The sequence below is a fragment of the Littorina saxatilis genome, linkage group LG17 (genome assembly GCF_037325665.1).
Source record: "Littorina saxatilis isolate snail1 linkage group LG17, US_GU_Lsax_2.0, whole genome shotgun sequence".
Lineage (NCBI taxonomy): Eukaryota > Metazoa > Mollusca > Gastropoda > Littorinimorpha > Littorinidae > Littorina > Littorina saxatilis.
This window is the reverse complement of record NC_090261.1, coordinates 44,564,886-44,578,166: the sequence shown is the minus strand read 5'-3', so window position 1 is coordinate 44,578,166 and position 13,281 is coordinate 44,564,886. Positions and strand designations below refer to the sequence as shown.

Below are 13,281 nucleotides of genomic sequence, written 5' to 3'. Positions count from 1 at the left end.
AAAAAGAAACAGAACTTCTTGGCACAACACGTAGCAAAAGTTTAGTTAAAAACAAAAACGACATTTACTGTATTGTGATTGTGAACATTTATTTTCTCTAAATTAAACTTACAATACACCAGAAGAGATAGAATAGTATTTGCGATGAAGTGAAAACTGACAATATAGAATAAAGAATTAATTCTGTTTGCTGAGAGTAATAGTACTGGCATGTTCTCTTCACATATATTTGTGAAAGGAGTATTTTCAGTTTCTTTGATCACAAAATACTCCTTGCTGTGTACACATGCCTCTACACACTTTCAATTTCCCATGGCCCCCCCAACTGCCACGGCGACCACCACCCCCACCTCACCAAATCTTGGAATTCCTCCTTTATTTCCAAAGAGAACTGAGATTTTCTTTGATCCATTCTTGAGTATCTACTACTAGAATTTTACATAAATATATAATATACATGTTATGATGTGGTAACATGAGAAGAGGCTTTCATTTGATCTTTGTAAAGGATATTTTTCTATCTACAAAAATACTGCCTCAAATTTTGTCGCATGTTTAGAAATTGTGTAAGAAGATCGTGTATTCCAGCTTTACATGCCCCTATAGAATTAAATAGGTTGACGGCAAGAACGCACTCACTGCTTAGTGTCACTTTTTTTCTGTAAAGCCATTCAGCCGTATTTTTTAAGATACAGTTACAGTACTGGAAGACAGCACAGCAGCTGAGCCAATCCAGATTGTCTTTTCAACTTCAGCCCCTCAACACTAGTCCGAGTGTGACAGGATACACCAGCACAGCAAATCTCTGTCTTCAGGCAAGTTACAGTGGTATCTGGGAAGACAACGTTTGGACCAACCAACATCAGATGGTTAGAGCGCAGGACATCTGTTCTGTTCTGTTCATCATCATCTTTCCACCAGCAGCAATTAGTTCACACAGGTATCGGCTGTATTTTCTCAGGTCCATTCTACACATTTTGGGCAAGTCAGTAGGACTCTGATAGACAAGGTATTGTGGGTCCATATTGCACACCCTTGCTCACAAATGTGTTGCTTACCTCCCTTACACGAGGCAGGCACCTCGGGCACAAGAGAACTGTTCTGCTTGTGCAATCCTAGAGCACAGGGAAACTCTTCCACTCATCCAAGTCCCTCAAATATCGGCTGTATTTTGCCATGTCAATTTTACATCCGTAAAGCTAACGACCAATTGACCTATGGTTCTTGTACATCATGTAACACCTCTTTGGAAGTCGGTTTAAGCACAAGCAAACAACTTGGACACAACTTTTTCCAGGTACTCGTCTGCACTCTCATTCAAAGCACTATTATGCTGCACTTTGTTCATAAGAGACACACCTTGAGTTTGATATTAATGGGGCGCAGTTGACTTCGCAATGTCTACTTCACCAAGCTTGCTGAATTTTCATTAACAAGACTGAAGTTTATGCAAAACCAACTTCGGGCTTAATTAAGGACAGCCTTTAACTTTGTTCCAGTCTTATCAAACATGTTATCAATCCAGCAACTAAGACACAACACAACCGTTTTGCTCATCCCCAGTTTTAGGCGGCAAGGCGTTTTTGACTCCTGCAGTTGCAGCTTCTTCAAACACTTTCTTGAGCCCCGTCTTGTTCTTGGCAGACGTCTCGCAGTACGTGTGGGCCCCCATCTCTTGTGCTGCTGCCTTGGCCTGGGCAAAGGATACTGTGGCTGATGTGGGTTTGCCTTCCATCTGGGGAGAAAAAAAAGAAGACAATACATGCGGTAAGCTGTACAGACAAGTATCAGTGCTTTTCCAGTGGTAATTAACCTATAATGAACTGACACATTTGGGACTGTCCAAAAATATCCTCAGATTGAAGATGACCTTTTTTTATTTTCTGCCCATAGACTACCATGTCAATGGATAACTGTGTTGTTGGTGGACCATTAGTCTGCTGCTTATGACCTCAAAAATTAACTTTGTCACAAATTCTGACACTAATCCTTAATTTTATAGTAATATATGTGGTCAGGTGGTCCAATGACATACCGTTTCCTGACGGTCTGACTGATGATCTAGTACATGTAGTCAACTCGGTAGTGATATGGTCGACCAAAACTAATGCACTGGAACCCTTATTTGAAGACTTTGACTTTTCCGATGTTTCTGTTCATACTGTCTGAAAATGTGCCTCCCTTTCAAAACCTGATTTTCTCAGATTTGTTTGTTTGTTTGTTTGTTTGCTTAACGCCCAGCCGACCACGAAGGGCCATATCAGGGCGGTGCTGCTTTGACATATAACGTGCGCCACACACAAGACAGAAGTCGCAGCACAGGCTTCATGTCTCACCCAGTCACATTATTCTGACATCGGACCAACCAGTCCTAGCACTAACCCCATAATGCCAGACGCCAGGCGGAGCAGCCACTAGATTGCCAATTTTAAAGTCTTAGGTATGACCCGGCCGGGGTTTGAACCCACGACCTCCCAATCACGGGTCGGACGCCTTACCACTAGGCCAACCGTGCCGGTCTCTCTCAGATTTGTGGCCGTCTTGAAAGGTAGGTTACAATTTACCATAACCTGACAATAGTAGAACATACAGGCTCCTTTAAAAAGTTGTTCAACCACACCGTGGATAATAAACAACAAGTCGCGTAAGGCGAAAATATAACATTTAGTCAAGCTCAATCGAACTCACAGAATGAAACTGAACGCACTGCATTTTTTTACAATGACCGTAGTACGCCGCTTGTGCAAAACGGAGTGAAACTGACGAGCCTGTTCAGCGCTGTAGTGGTTTCGCTGTGCTGCATAGCACGCTTTTCTGTACCTCTCTTCGTTTTAACTTTCTGAGCGTGTTTTTAATCCAAACATATATCTATATGTTTTTGGAATCAGGAACCGACAAGGAATAAGACAAAATTGTTTTTAAATCGATTTGGGAAATTTAATTTTTATCATAATTTTTATATTTTTAATTTTCAGAGCTTGTTTTTAATCCAAATATAACATATTTATATGTTTTTGGAATCAGAAAATGACGAAGAATAAGATGAAATTGTTTTTGGATCGTTTAATAAAAAAATAATTTTAATTACAAGTTTCCGATTTTTAATGACCAAACTCACTCATTAGTTTTTAAGCCACCAGGCTGAAATGTAATACCGAAGTCCGGCCTTCGTCGAAGATTGCTTTGCCAAAATTTCAATCAATTTGATTGAAAAATGAGGGTGTGACAGTGCCGCCTCAACTTTTACAAAAAGCCGGATATGACGTCATCAAAGGTATTAATTGAAAAAAGGAAAAAAACGTCCGGGGATATCATTCCCAGGAACTCTCATGTCAAATTTCATAAAGATCGGTCCAGTAGTTTAGTCTGAATCGCTCTACACACACACACACGCACAGACACACATACACCACGACCCTCGTCTCGATTCCCCCTCTATGTTAAAACATTTAGTCAAAACTTGACTAAATGTAAAAAAAGTTGGACTAACTAGTCTTAGAAAACGGTCACATCTGTAAGTTATTCATGGCCACAGACAAACCCACCGTTGGGTAAAAAAAAATAGAAAGGACTTGTTCTAGAAATGTTTCTTCTATATATATATACGACTAGTGTCTGTCTGTCTGTCTGTCTGTGTGTCTGTGCGCGATGCGCGGCCAAGGTTCTCGATGGATCTGCTTCAAATTTGGTGGGCTTATTCAGAGAGACCCCGGACACAACCTCATCGATGAGATATTTCAACAAGTGCTCTCAGCGCGCAGCGCGGAACCGATTTTGGTTCCACCTCAGCTATTTTGGTTCCACCTCAGCTTACCCGGGCCCCCATACCGACACACCATAGCCGCTACACCACATCACAACGCCAAAGTTCTCGGTGGATCTTTTTCAAATTTGGACACCGTATTCAGCTACACCCCGGACACAATATCATCGATGAGATATTTCAACACGGGCTCTCAGCGCGCAGCGCTGAACTCATTTTCGTTTTTGCGTTCATTTCACCATTATAAGTAACTCTTCCTTATCTTCTCCAGTGTTTGGCGTTTATCTCCCTTCCTTCGTGTGGCTTTCCCGTTCAGTTCTAAGTTACTATTACTATTTTTAGAATGTCACTGCGCTGTCCACTGCGCTGTCCACAACGCTTCCCTTGCACCCGTAAGTTGTTCTTACTGTCAAAGTGAAAAGGTCGAATCAATTTATAGCCACGCGAAAAATACACTCTCACATATTCTCTATATATTTATAGATACAGATATGCATATATATATACGGCTTCTCTGTGTGTGTGTGTGTTTGTGTGTGTGTGTGTAGGCAAAAACCTATGTATTATAGAGTTCTGTTTGTGATGGGGTCTAGCGGCTTTTGTCTGTCTGTATGTTCTGGCATGTGAGAAGCCACAGCAGATAATATAGGGCTAAGAAATAAGCTCTAAAATTCTCAATCCCGTTTGACATTACTTCGCCTTTCAAAGGTGATTGTGGTGAACCGCCACGCTGTCTGTCTCTGTCGCACCGTTCACCCCAAATTCCCGTTTCTGAGGTACTATTTTTAGAATGTCACTGCGCTGTCCAGAACGCTTCCCTTGCACCCGTAAGTTGTTCGTACTGTCAAAGTGAAAAGGTCGAATCAATTTATAGCCACGCAAAAAATACACTCACCTATCTCTATATATTTATAGATATAGATATACATATTATATATATACGGCTTCTCTGTGTGTGTGTGGGAAAAAACCTGTTGATTGTAGAGTTCTGTTTGTGATGGGGTCTAGCGGCTTTTGTCTGTCTGTATGTTCTGGCATTTGAGAAGCCACAACAGAAAATATAGGGCTAAGAAATAAGCTCTAAAATTCTCAATCCCGTGTGACAGGACTTCGCTTGCAGAGGTGATTGTGATGAACCGCCACGCTGTCTGTCTCTGTCTCGCGATTCACCCCGGCGAAGCCGGGTATTCCTCTAGTCTTCAATAAATTGGTGTGTATAGCCGCCCTTACTTGTGCCTTGATGCGTTCATCGCATTTTGTGGCCACCAGAACAAAGGCAGCAGACGAGTTGTATTCCTTGACCTCAGGTATCCACTGGTCGCGCACCCGTTCCAATGACGCGGAGCTTGTGACATCAAAGCAGAGCAGGAACACGTCAGCGGAGGAACATACCTTTTCTCTCAGTTTCTGGTATTCGTCCTGGGAAGAAAAAAACATGCCAAAGGGTATCAACGACAATTTTGGTTTTTGCAATGCCTGTGTGAGCTCTGTAACGCATCATACCCTGGCCGTCTAGCCCCAAACCCCGCACTGAATCTCTCAGACCAGCAAAACAGAAACACAGAGGGTGAGTCTCTGTCCTCTCTGCCTGTGTTATTTTTCTGTATGTTGCTCGCTCTCTCTATCAATTCGTTCCAATTTGTATGCTTCTTTAGTGAATATTATATGATTAGTATTTGTTTAAGGACACTGGTTGTTAGACAAGGCAATGTGCCTTAAACCTTTATCCTTGTAAAATAAAGTTCGTTCGTTCGTTCTCTCTCTGTCTCTGTCTCTGTCTCTCTCTGTCTCTGTCTCTCTTAGTTTCTGTCATTGCGCACTGTCACACCTTCGATGTACGTAACACTTTAACACCCACCAACCCCCCCCCCCCCACACACACACACACACACACACACACACACCCCTCTCTCTTTCCCTCCCTCTGCACTGACTCAGTCACACTCACACACTGCCACACACACAAAGACACACACACACAACATACACGAAGAAAACTGACCAGTCCACATGTGTCCACCATGTTCATGCTGACCTGCACCCCGTCTTGCTCCAGTTTCACTGGGTGCCGTGTCAGATGGTCGTATTCTGAAAACCACACAACTCATAGAAATACAACATATCTACAGACATCAAGTAGGGATCAGTAAATTTTGGGTTCAACGAGTTATTTCGGAATTTTATTTCAAGAATAACGAAGCATTTCTGCCGAACAGATAAAAATGTATTGGAATTTCGGTTATAAATGCAGCCCGGATTTCTACACGATCGATTTACTCAGAGTGGTTTGTACTGGCCATTTGCTTCGTCCACAGGAAATGCGTCCACAGGAAATGTGAACATTAACAAGTGGATATTCACCATGATAAGTTAAAGAGAGAGAGAGAGGCTGCTGCATATCTTTCTCATCATTATTACCAGCAAGTCAAACGATCATGCCCATCATTGATTCAACATGTACAATCTGGCTTTACAAATGCAAAGAAAACATTGGTGGAGAAACTGAGAAAGAGGGTCGAAGAAAAGTTTAAATAAGTCGCGTAAGGCGAAATTACTACATTTAGTCAAGCTGTGGAACTCACAGAATGAAACTGAACGCACTGCATTTTTTCACAATGACCGTAGTCCGCCGCTCGTGCAAAAGGTGAAATTAACGAGCCTGTTTAGCGCGGCCGGTAGTGGTTGCGCTGTGCTGATATCACGCTTTTCTGTACCTCTCTTCGTTTTAACTTTCTGAGCGTGTTTTTAATCCAAACATATCATATCTATATGTTTTTGGAATCAGGAACAGACAAGGAATAAGATGAAATTGTTTTTAAATCGATTTCGGAAATTTTATTTTAATCCTAATTTTTATATATATTTTTAATTTTCAGAGCTTCTTTTTAATCCAAATATAACATATTTATATGTTTTTGGAATCATAAAATGATGAAGAATAAGATAAACGTAATTTTTGATCATTTTATATAAAAAAAAATGTAATTACATTTTTTAGATTTTTAATGACCAAAGTCATTAATTAATTTTTAAACCTCCAAGCTGAAATGCAATACCAAAGTCCGGCCTTCGTCGAAGATTGCTTGGCCAAAATTGTAATCAATCTTATTGAAAAATAAGGGTGTGACAGTGCCGCCTCAACTTTTACAAAAAGCCGGATATGACGTCATCAAATACATTTATCCAAAAACTGAAAAAAATATGTCGGGGAATATCATACCCAGGAACTCTCATGTAAAATTTCATTTAGTCAAAACTTGACTGAATGTAAAAAGGACAACATTCATCTCTGACATGACGTCATAGGTCCCAGTGACGCACTCACCTGAATGCCAGTCAGCCGGGCCGGGCATGTATTCAGCAGGGCACTTGCCCGACAGGTAGGCCAGCAGAAGACATGTCTTGCCCACACCGCCATCACCAACGATACCCACAGTCAGGTTGACGCTGGGTTTGGGTGTGCTGCCACTGCTTTTGCTGCCACGTTTGGATGCCATGATGGATGAATGGATGAATGAATTAGTCACACTCTTGACTAGCTCTCGGCCTTTTCTGAGAAGTTTGATTTTGATTTTTTTTTTTAATTCTGGGTCACACACTCAAACAAATTGATTATTCAGCCGGTCGTTGAAGGAAAGTCTGGCCGGTTAGCTTTGTGGAGTTTCAAAGGACTTTGCGGTGGTGACACTCAACCAACTCTTGTGTGATCGTTGAAGGAAAATCTGGTAGGCCCTGTAAGTATTTAGCGGATTTGATTCAGTACACACTCGACACGCTCTCGCGCGGAGTTCAGTTTTGAAAGAAAGGCTGTTTTAGTTACCGTATACGTTTCCAATGAGATTTGGTCGCGTTACACACACTTCATCAGCAATCTTTCCTTGCAAATACAAATTCTGGTTTTAACTTGTGTGGATTTTGGAGTTACTCGGTGATCGGCGAGTCTGTAAAGGCTACACACCGTCAGCTCCCGTCTTTTGTCAAACGTCTGGTGTCACTTGAATCTGGGAGTGTCGATGACAGATACTCATGAGTTTGACGACCCACACACTCGATCAACTTTCGGTCTCTAGAACTGAGAAAATCCTGTTCAGTCGACGCGGCTAGGAGATTCGTCGATAGCAGCCGGTCGCGGAATAGAAGTCGCTGTCTGGGCGGAGGACCGTGTCACCGACACTCACTGATGATGAAATGGGTCTGACTGTCCTGCGACAAAATGACTCAGTGTCTATTGACTGTCGTGGTGCATCGACTGACAGGAACACTTCCAGCGGAAAATGTAGCAATGTTCCTTGTTCCAGCGCCTGAAAAAATGCACAGAAAGCAAATGATAATCAGTTAATTAATATATACACAGTTGAGATGGTGAGTCGAATCCGTTTGCACAGGAAGGACGTGCTGTGCCTGTACGTGGCAGAAAAATACTCGAACACCAAAGAAGAGTTTAGTAATATATATCAACCTACTGACGAATTCTGAAAAAAATTTGAAGAAAAGCTGGTACACCTGTAACAGCTTTCCTCTCTCTGGCTTATCAGTCGGCTGGCAGAACCCCTTTCTGTGTCAAACGCAATGCCAGACTTGCTATTTTGTTTATCAGTCAGCATGCGTAAGCCGTCCTAATTAGAGCCTTATTAGCAACGATAAAGGTCGGCTTTGCTACGATAATTGTGTGAATGCTCCGTAGATGCCAGAAAAATCTAAAAGAACACTCTAGACATAGTTCAACCCCACGAATGATAGGGGGCAAAAAAGGCACTGAATGCAGTTGAAACCTCTCTGCAAATGTTGCGTGTTGGCTCACGTGGCGGTTTGTGCGTCGCCCTGTATACACGGGATGTTTTAGTTCGATCCCCGCTCACGACAGGATGGGAAGGTTATCAAATAAAATAGGCCCTCGCTAAAAAACAGGCTCGTTTCGATCGCCAGTGTCTGGCGCGATCGTCTCTTCAGTCTGCACGCGCCATGCGGTCATGACACGTCATTAATCAGTACTCACACGTGCAGGTAGGCTATTCTATCGATTGCCTTTGGAAACATGTTATGGAAATTAGCGTGATATGCAAAAATATTCGTTTTCAATACAAAAATACAAACTTCTCCAAAACAAATCTTTTACTCACGATTTTCAGCAAAGTGTAAAGAAAAATGATTTTTTGAGCGGTACCGAATATTTTACTTCACACCGGAAAAAAAACGCACCTTTGGCCAAAGTGTTAAAATGAAGACTGTAAAATGAGCACCTTATTGAGACACACGTCACAATCAATGTCACACTGTCAAACCGAACGACGGCATGATTTCGGTCATGTTGAACCCATCCCTCAACAATGCTGTGAAAGAAAATCAATCACTGGTAATGTCTCTGTGGCTCCTTAAAAAGTTGGTCAATGACTTCTTATTCCATTGACTGATTAATGAACTTACTTACTGACATACTTTATTAGTCATTGAATCCGTTCTTATTTTCTGTCAAGCCGGCCCATGAAGCCGCTGCCCTGACCCAGAATTTGTTTCTGTTGCTAGTACAGTAAAAACGCAATTCAGTTTACTTCAAATGATAACGCCCTAACATAATTATAACGGTTTGTGAATGGATTTTCAGAAATTTGCGGAAATTCTAAATACTAGAAATACACACGTACAATAGCCTACGTATGATGCTGTTTAGGTTTACTGAGATAAGTGCATCCAACAAGAGGCGTCTTCGTTGTATATATATATCAGTTTTAGTTTTTGAAACAGCAGAATGATATTACCGACTGACAATGTTTAATATTTTAATAATCTAATGAATTAACACTAAACTTGTCCCCTGGCGAAAATTCCTCAGCCATAACGCCAGCGGAAATGTATTTGTTCAATGTCTGCCATCAAACCACTCGAATTTTTGCCGAATTACACAGACGGTGACTAATAATTAGCTCATTTGTTCCGATCGGCAATAGCTCATTAAAACACAGGCACACGATCGAAAACGTTTCAATTTTTGACTGATCAAGCGGCGAGTCCGGATTCCGACATGATTCCTATTTTTTCTTCAAATGTGGAAATATGAAGGACACCATTGATACTGATGACACGATTGAATCGAAACAATGTTAAATGCAATGACTCATTCCATCTGCTCTCTTTTGGCGTAACATCATCACATGACTAGTTAATGCCAGATGCCTGTGGTTCATATGTATCCACGTCAGATATGATGCAGTGACGATGTGAATGCCGGAGATCCTTTTCCCGTTGTCAATGAATGAGAACAAGTGATGCCCGGTATGATTACTACGCGGCCTGCTTAGTCGATGTGTACAAGGATATATATGCATTCGCCACACTTACTCTATACATTGGTTTCTTGTGTACAGAGCTCGCAATTACTGTTCGACGTTTCAGACGACGGTCGCACTTCCTCAACTATGACGGCCTTTGAGCCTTCTCGGAATAATGATGATGACTAAGATAATATGCAGTCAGCATTCGCCTAAGCATAAATGTGTGAGATACACGTGCAGGCGGTACTGCGGCACTGTACTGCAGGCCGCCGAATTAAATTATATCGTATTGTACTGTGTTGTGCATATGTTCATGACGTACTTTACTATACTATACTAAACTATACTATACTCTGTACTATACTGTACTGTACTGTACTGTACTGTACTATACTCAGTCTTCTTCATCTTCTCTGTTATTTTTGACTGAACGCGAGTTTTTACTACCTATTTTATTCATGTTTTTATTACTTAGTGGAAGAATCTTTTGTAATGTATGTTTGATGGTGTATGCTTTTAATTAAGCGTTGTTGACTATGAATGTAGATGTAAATGCTTGTATAACTGTGTTTTAATTTTAAATGTGTCAAGCGCAAAGAGCATAATTGTAAAGTTATGATGTTGCGCTATATAAATGCTCATTTATTATTATTATTATTATTATTTTCGACGGTGCATCAAGCCGGTCAGTTCTGTTTGAGGCTCACAAATACTCGTTTTTATATGTTACAGTTAATCTGTGAAACTAGGTAATACATGAATTAACTGACGGAAAAAAACCAGTTAATTCATGTATTACCTAAAATATCAAATAACCAAAGGGAAGTAATCGCTCTTAATGCATACGACATGTGTAATAGAGTAAGCGAGAGTTGTACGGAACCTTTTCTCCTGGCACCTGAGAGAATAACAAGCATTGAAATGAACAAGCGACTTTCATCCTCAAAAAAGGATGATCACCGCAAGCTCATATGCTCATCATTCTCCAAGGCACTCCAACTAACACCTACGTACACAGTCATATACAAGAACCAGCTTTTAAAATATTTTAGTTAATACACGTATTCCCTGGTTTCAGTAATAGTAAGTAAATTTTAAGGGGCTTATTGTCCGTCAGGTCTTAATTGCCTATATTGGACATGAATTGGTTTATACGATTCGAGTTTTTACGCCCTCACGGCTTTTGATGTATGCGTGTTTAGGTGGTATCAGCCATCTGCACTTATGGTAGAATGACCAAGATCTTTAACGTGCCATTGTGGTGACACGGGGGTGGGAGATGGATACCGTCTCTGGGTCTGCACATAAAGTTGACCCGTGTCCGTCCCGTCCCGGATTCGAACCAGCGACCTTTCGATCACAAGTCCAGTGCTCTACCACCTGAGCTACCCGGGCTCCCCCTGGTTTCACAGATTAACTGTAACATATATACAGTGACAGTGACATTCGATAATACTTTGGTAGCAGCTGGCCTGGACACATTTTGTTCGCTTATTGTGCAGCTTTCAATATAATTATATGCGAAGCTTTGGACGACACGGCCGCTGATCTTTGATGTCTCTTTCACATGCTCACTCCTATCATCATGGATTAGAAACTGACAAGAAAAAAAGCTGAAGGGTATAGAAGCTTGCCTGGTGGAAACACGTTCAAATGTCAAACGAATGTCACTGTCCCATTGAAAAGCGCATCTTCAAATTCCTGGCCCGCAAAGTATGCTTTGAATTTGTTTAATAAAAACGTTCAACGTACGTGCACGACACTAAGCGCATTTGCCCTTATGAAACTTGAAGGTTTTTGGAAAGGCCGAGACGTGTTTTCTTTCAATGAAAGTGAGTCAGTGCGAACATGAACATGACTATCAACAAGCCTTATGTCTAAGAAAAATATGCTCACCTACGGTTGACACCCAGTTATTGTTGTTGTAGTTGTTGTTGTTGTTGTTGTTGTTGTTGTTCCAAGAGCCTTTTGTTTCCTACGCCCTTTCTCTTTTTTGTTGTTGACACAACTTGTTCAGGTTGCAATCCAGGAGTAAACACTGTGATGCTTGAATCTCAACCTTTCGACAATATGCTGAGACTGAAAACGTCAATGACAATCACAGTTTCCACTGATCAAACTCAGTGCTGACGTCTCAGTAAACACAAATCCACACTCCGGCACCAGCGAACGTTTCTCAGGAACTTTTCTAGGCGGAGTTTCAAGTGTCCATAAGCCTAAGTCGGTTTCAAAACAACAACAAAGGTTTACACCGTTAATCTGCCTAAATCCTGGTCTCAGTGATGGCAGTTATGCGGTAACTGAACAACGCTGATCAAGTGCTTGTAGTTTCCACTTACATGTGATACACTGATACAACTATAAATAAAGTCTATTATGGTGTTTACACTAATACGCCCAGCGGTGGCAGCGACTGACAGTGCTGATCGAGGAGGTTTCTACACAATTGCTGTTGCATCAGTCACACAGTCGCAGTAGTCTCTATGCAGCTAGCAAAACTTAGCACACAAACGCCTTTTACGAGATTTCACACACACACACACAAACATTGAATATATTACACTGACGCCCTACAGAAGGGAAAGTACTGGCCCTTCCCTTTCAGGTTTTTTTCAGTCGATGCAAAGAAAGAAAGAAAGAAGGGAGAGAGAGACAAGTACCCTAAAAAAGGCGTCAGTTGTAGCCTTTATTCCCCCTTTTCCAAGCCAAAACAAAACCACCATTCACAAATAATGAATGGCATCGGCTGCATCTGGTGCGAAAGCGTTGTGTGAAGCAGCAGAGGGTGTCGATGGAGAGTGATGAAGAAGGGGTTGTATTATTCCGTCATGGCACACAACTGGACCACTGGCACATACAACTGGGTGGGCTGGGAGCTCTTCTCTTGCCTTCTAACACATATTAAAGGCAGAAAGATAGCCAACCCCCACCTCAACCCCCTATGTTGTCATGTGCCTGTGCCAGAACCCTATGTGGACTTGAGTCACCTCTTGAGCGTAGTGCGTTGCAACAGCTTGAAGCCTTTGCTGACTGCCTTTTAAGCAGTCTCCCATACGTGCTTGAATGAAGGCTGCCTTGTTTGTCTGGGAATGAGTAATATTTTGTGTTTTCTTCTTTGTTCATTTTCTCTCAAGTTTTGTGCTTTGTTTGCACGTTCACGCCTGTCGGTACTGCTTTCTTTATTTCTTACTCAAGCTGATCAATTCCAAAAACAAAGAGACTGCCAACGTTCCAAAATTCAGAATAAAA

The 13,281-nt window shown here is 41.6% G+C and overlaps 1 protein-coding gene across 3 annotated transcripts; it reads right to left on the bottom strand.

Moving 5' to 3' along the window:
• Window positions 1-63: 63 nt before the first annotated feature.
• Window positions 64-12,876, bottom strand: LOC138953171 (ras-related C3 botulinum toxin substrate 1-like). Of its 3 annotated transcripts, none has more exons than XM_070324973.1 (5): window positions 12,693-12,876; window positions 7,089-8,064; window positions 5,766-5,851; window positions 4,994-5,182; window positions 64-1,735 (listed from the first exon to the last, which is right to left on the bottom strand). In XM_070324973.1, the coding sequence occupies exons 2-5, from the start codon at window positions 7,258-7,260 to the stop codon at window positions 1,529-1,531; spliced, it is 654 nt and encodes a 217-aa protein (XP_070181074.1). In that variant the 5' UTR covers window positions 7,261-8,064; window positions 12,693-12,876; the 3' UTR covers window positions 64-1,528. The 3 variants fall into 3 exon arrangements, with proteins under 3 accessions (XP_070181074.1, XP_070181072.1, XP_070181073.1); XM_070324971.1 differs by lacking the exon at window positions 12,693-12,876 and adding an exon at window positions 11,929-12,587; XM_070324972.1 differs by lacking the exon at window positions 12,693-12,876 and adding an exon at window positions 11,933-12,587.
• Window positions 12,877-13,281: the final 405 nt, after the last annotated feature.

Coding starts and splice junctions, on each gene's coding strand:
- LOC138953171 (XM_070324973.1), bottom strand. CDS start 7,260: ATGGCATCCAAACGTGGCAGCAAAAGCAGTGGCAGCACACCCAAACCC. Junction 5,183..5,765: donor TGGTGGACACATGTGGACTG/GTCAGTTTTCTT, acceptor TTTTCTTCCCAG/GACGAATACCAGAAACTGAG. Junction 1,736..4,993: donor ATGAACGCATCAAGGCACAA/GTAAGGGCGGCT, acceptor TTTTCTCCCCAG/ATGGAAGGCAAACCCACATC.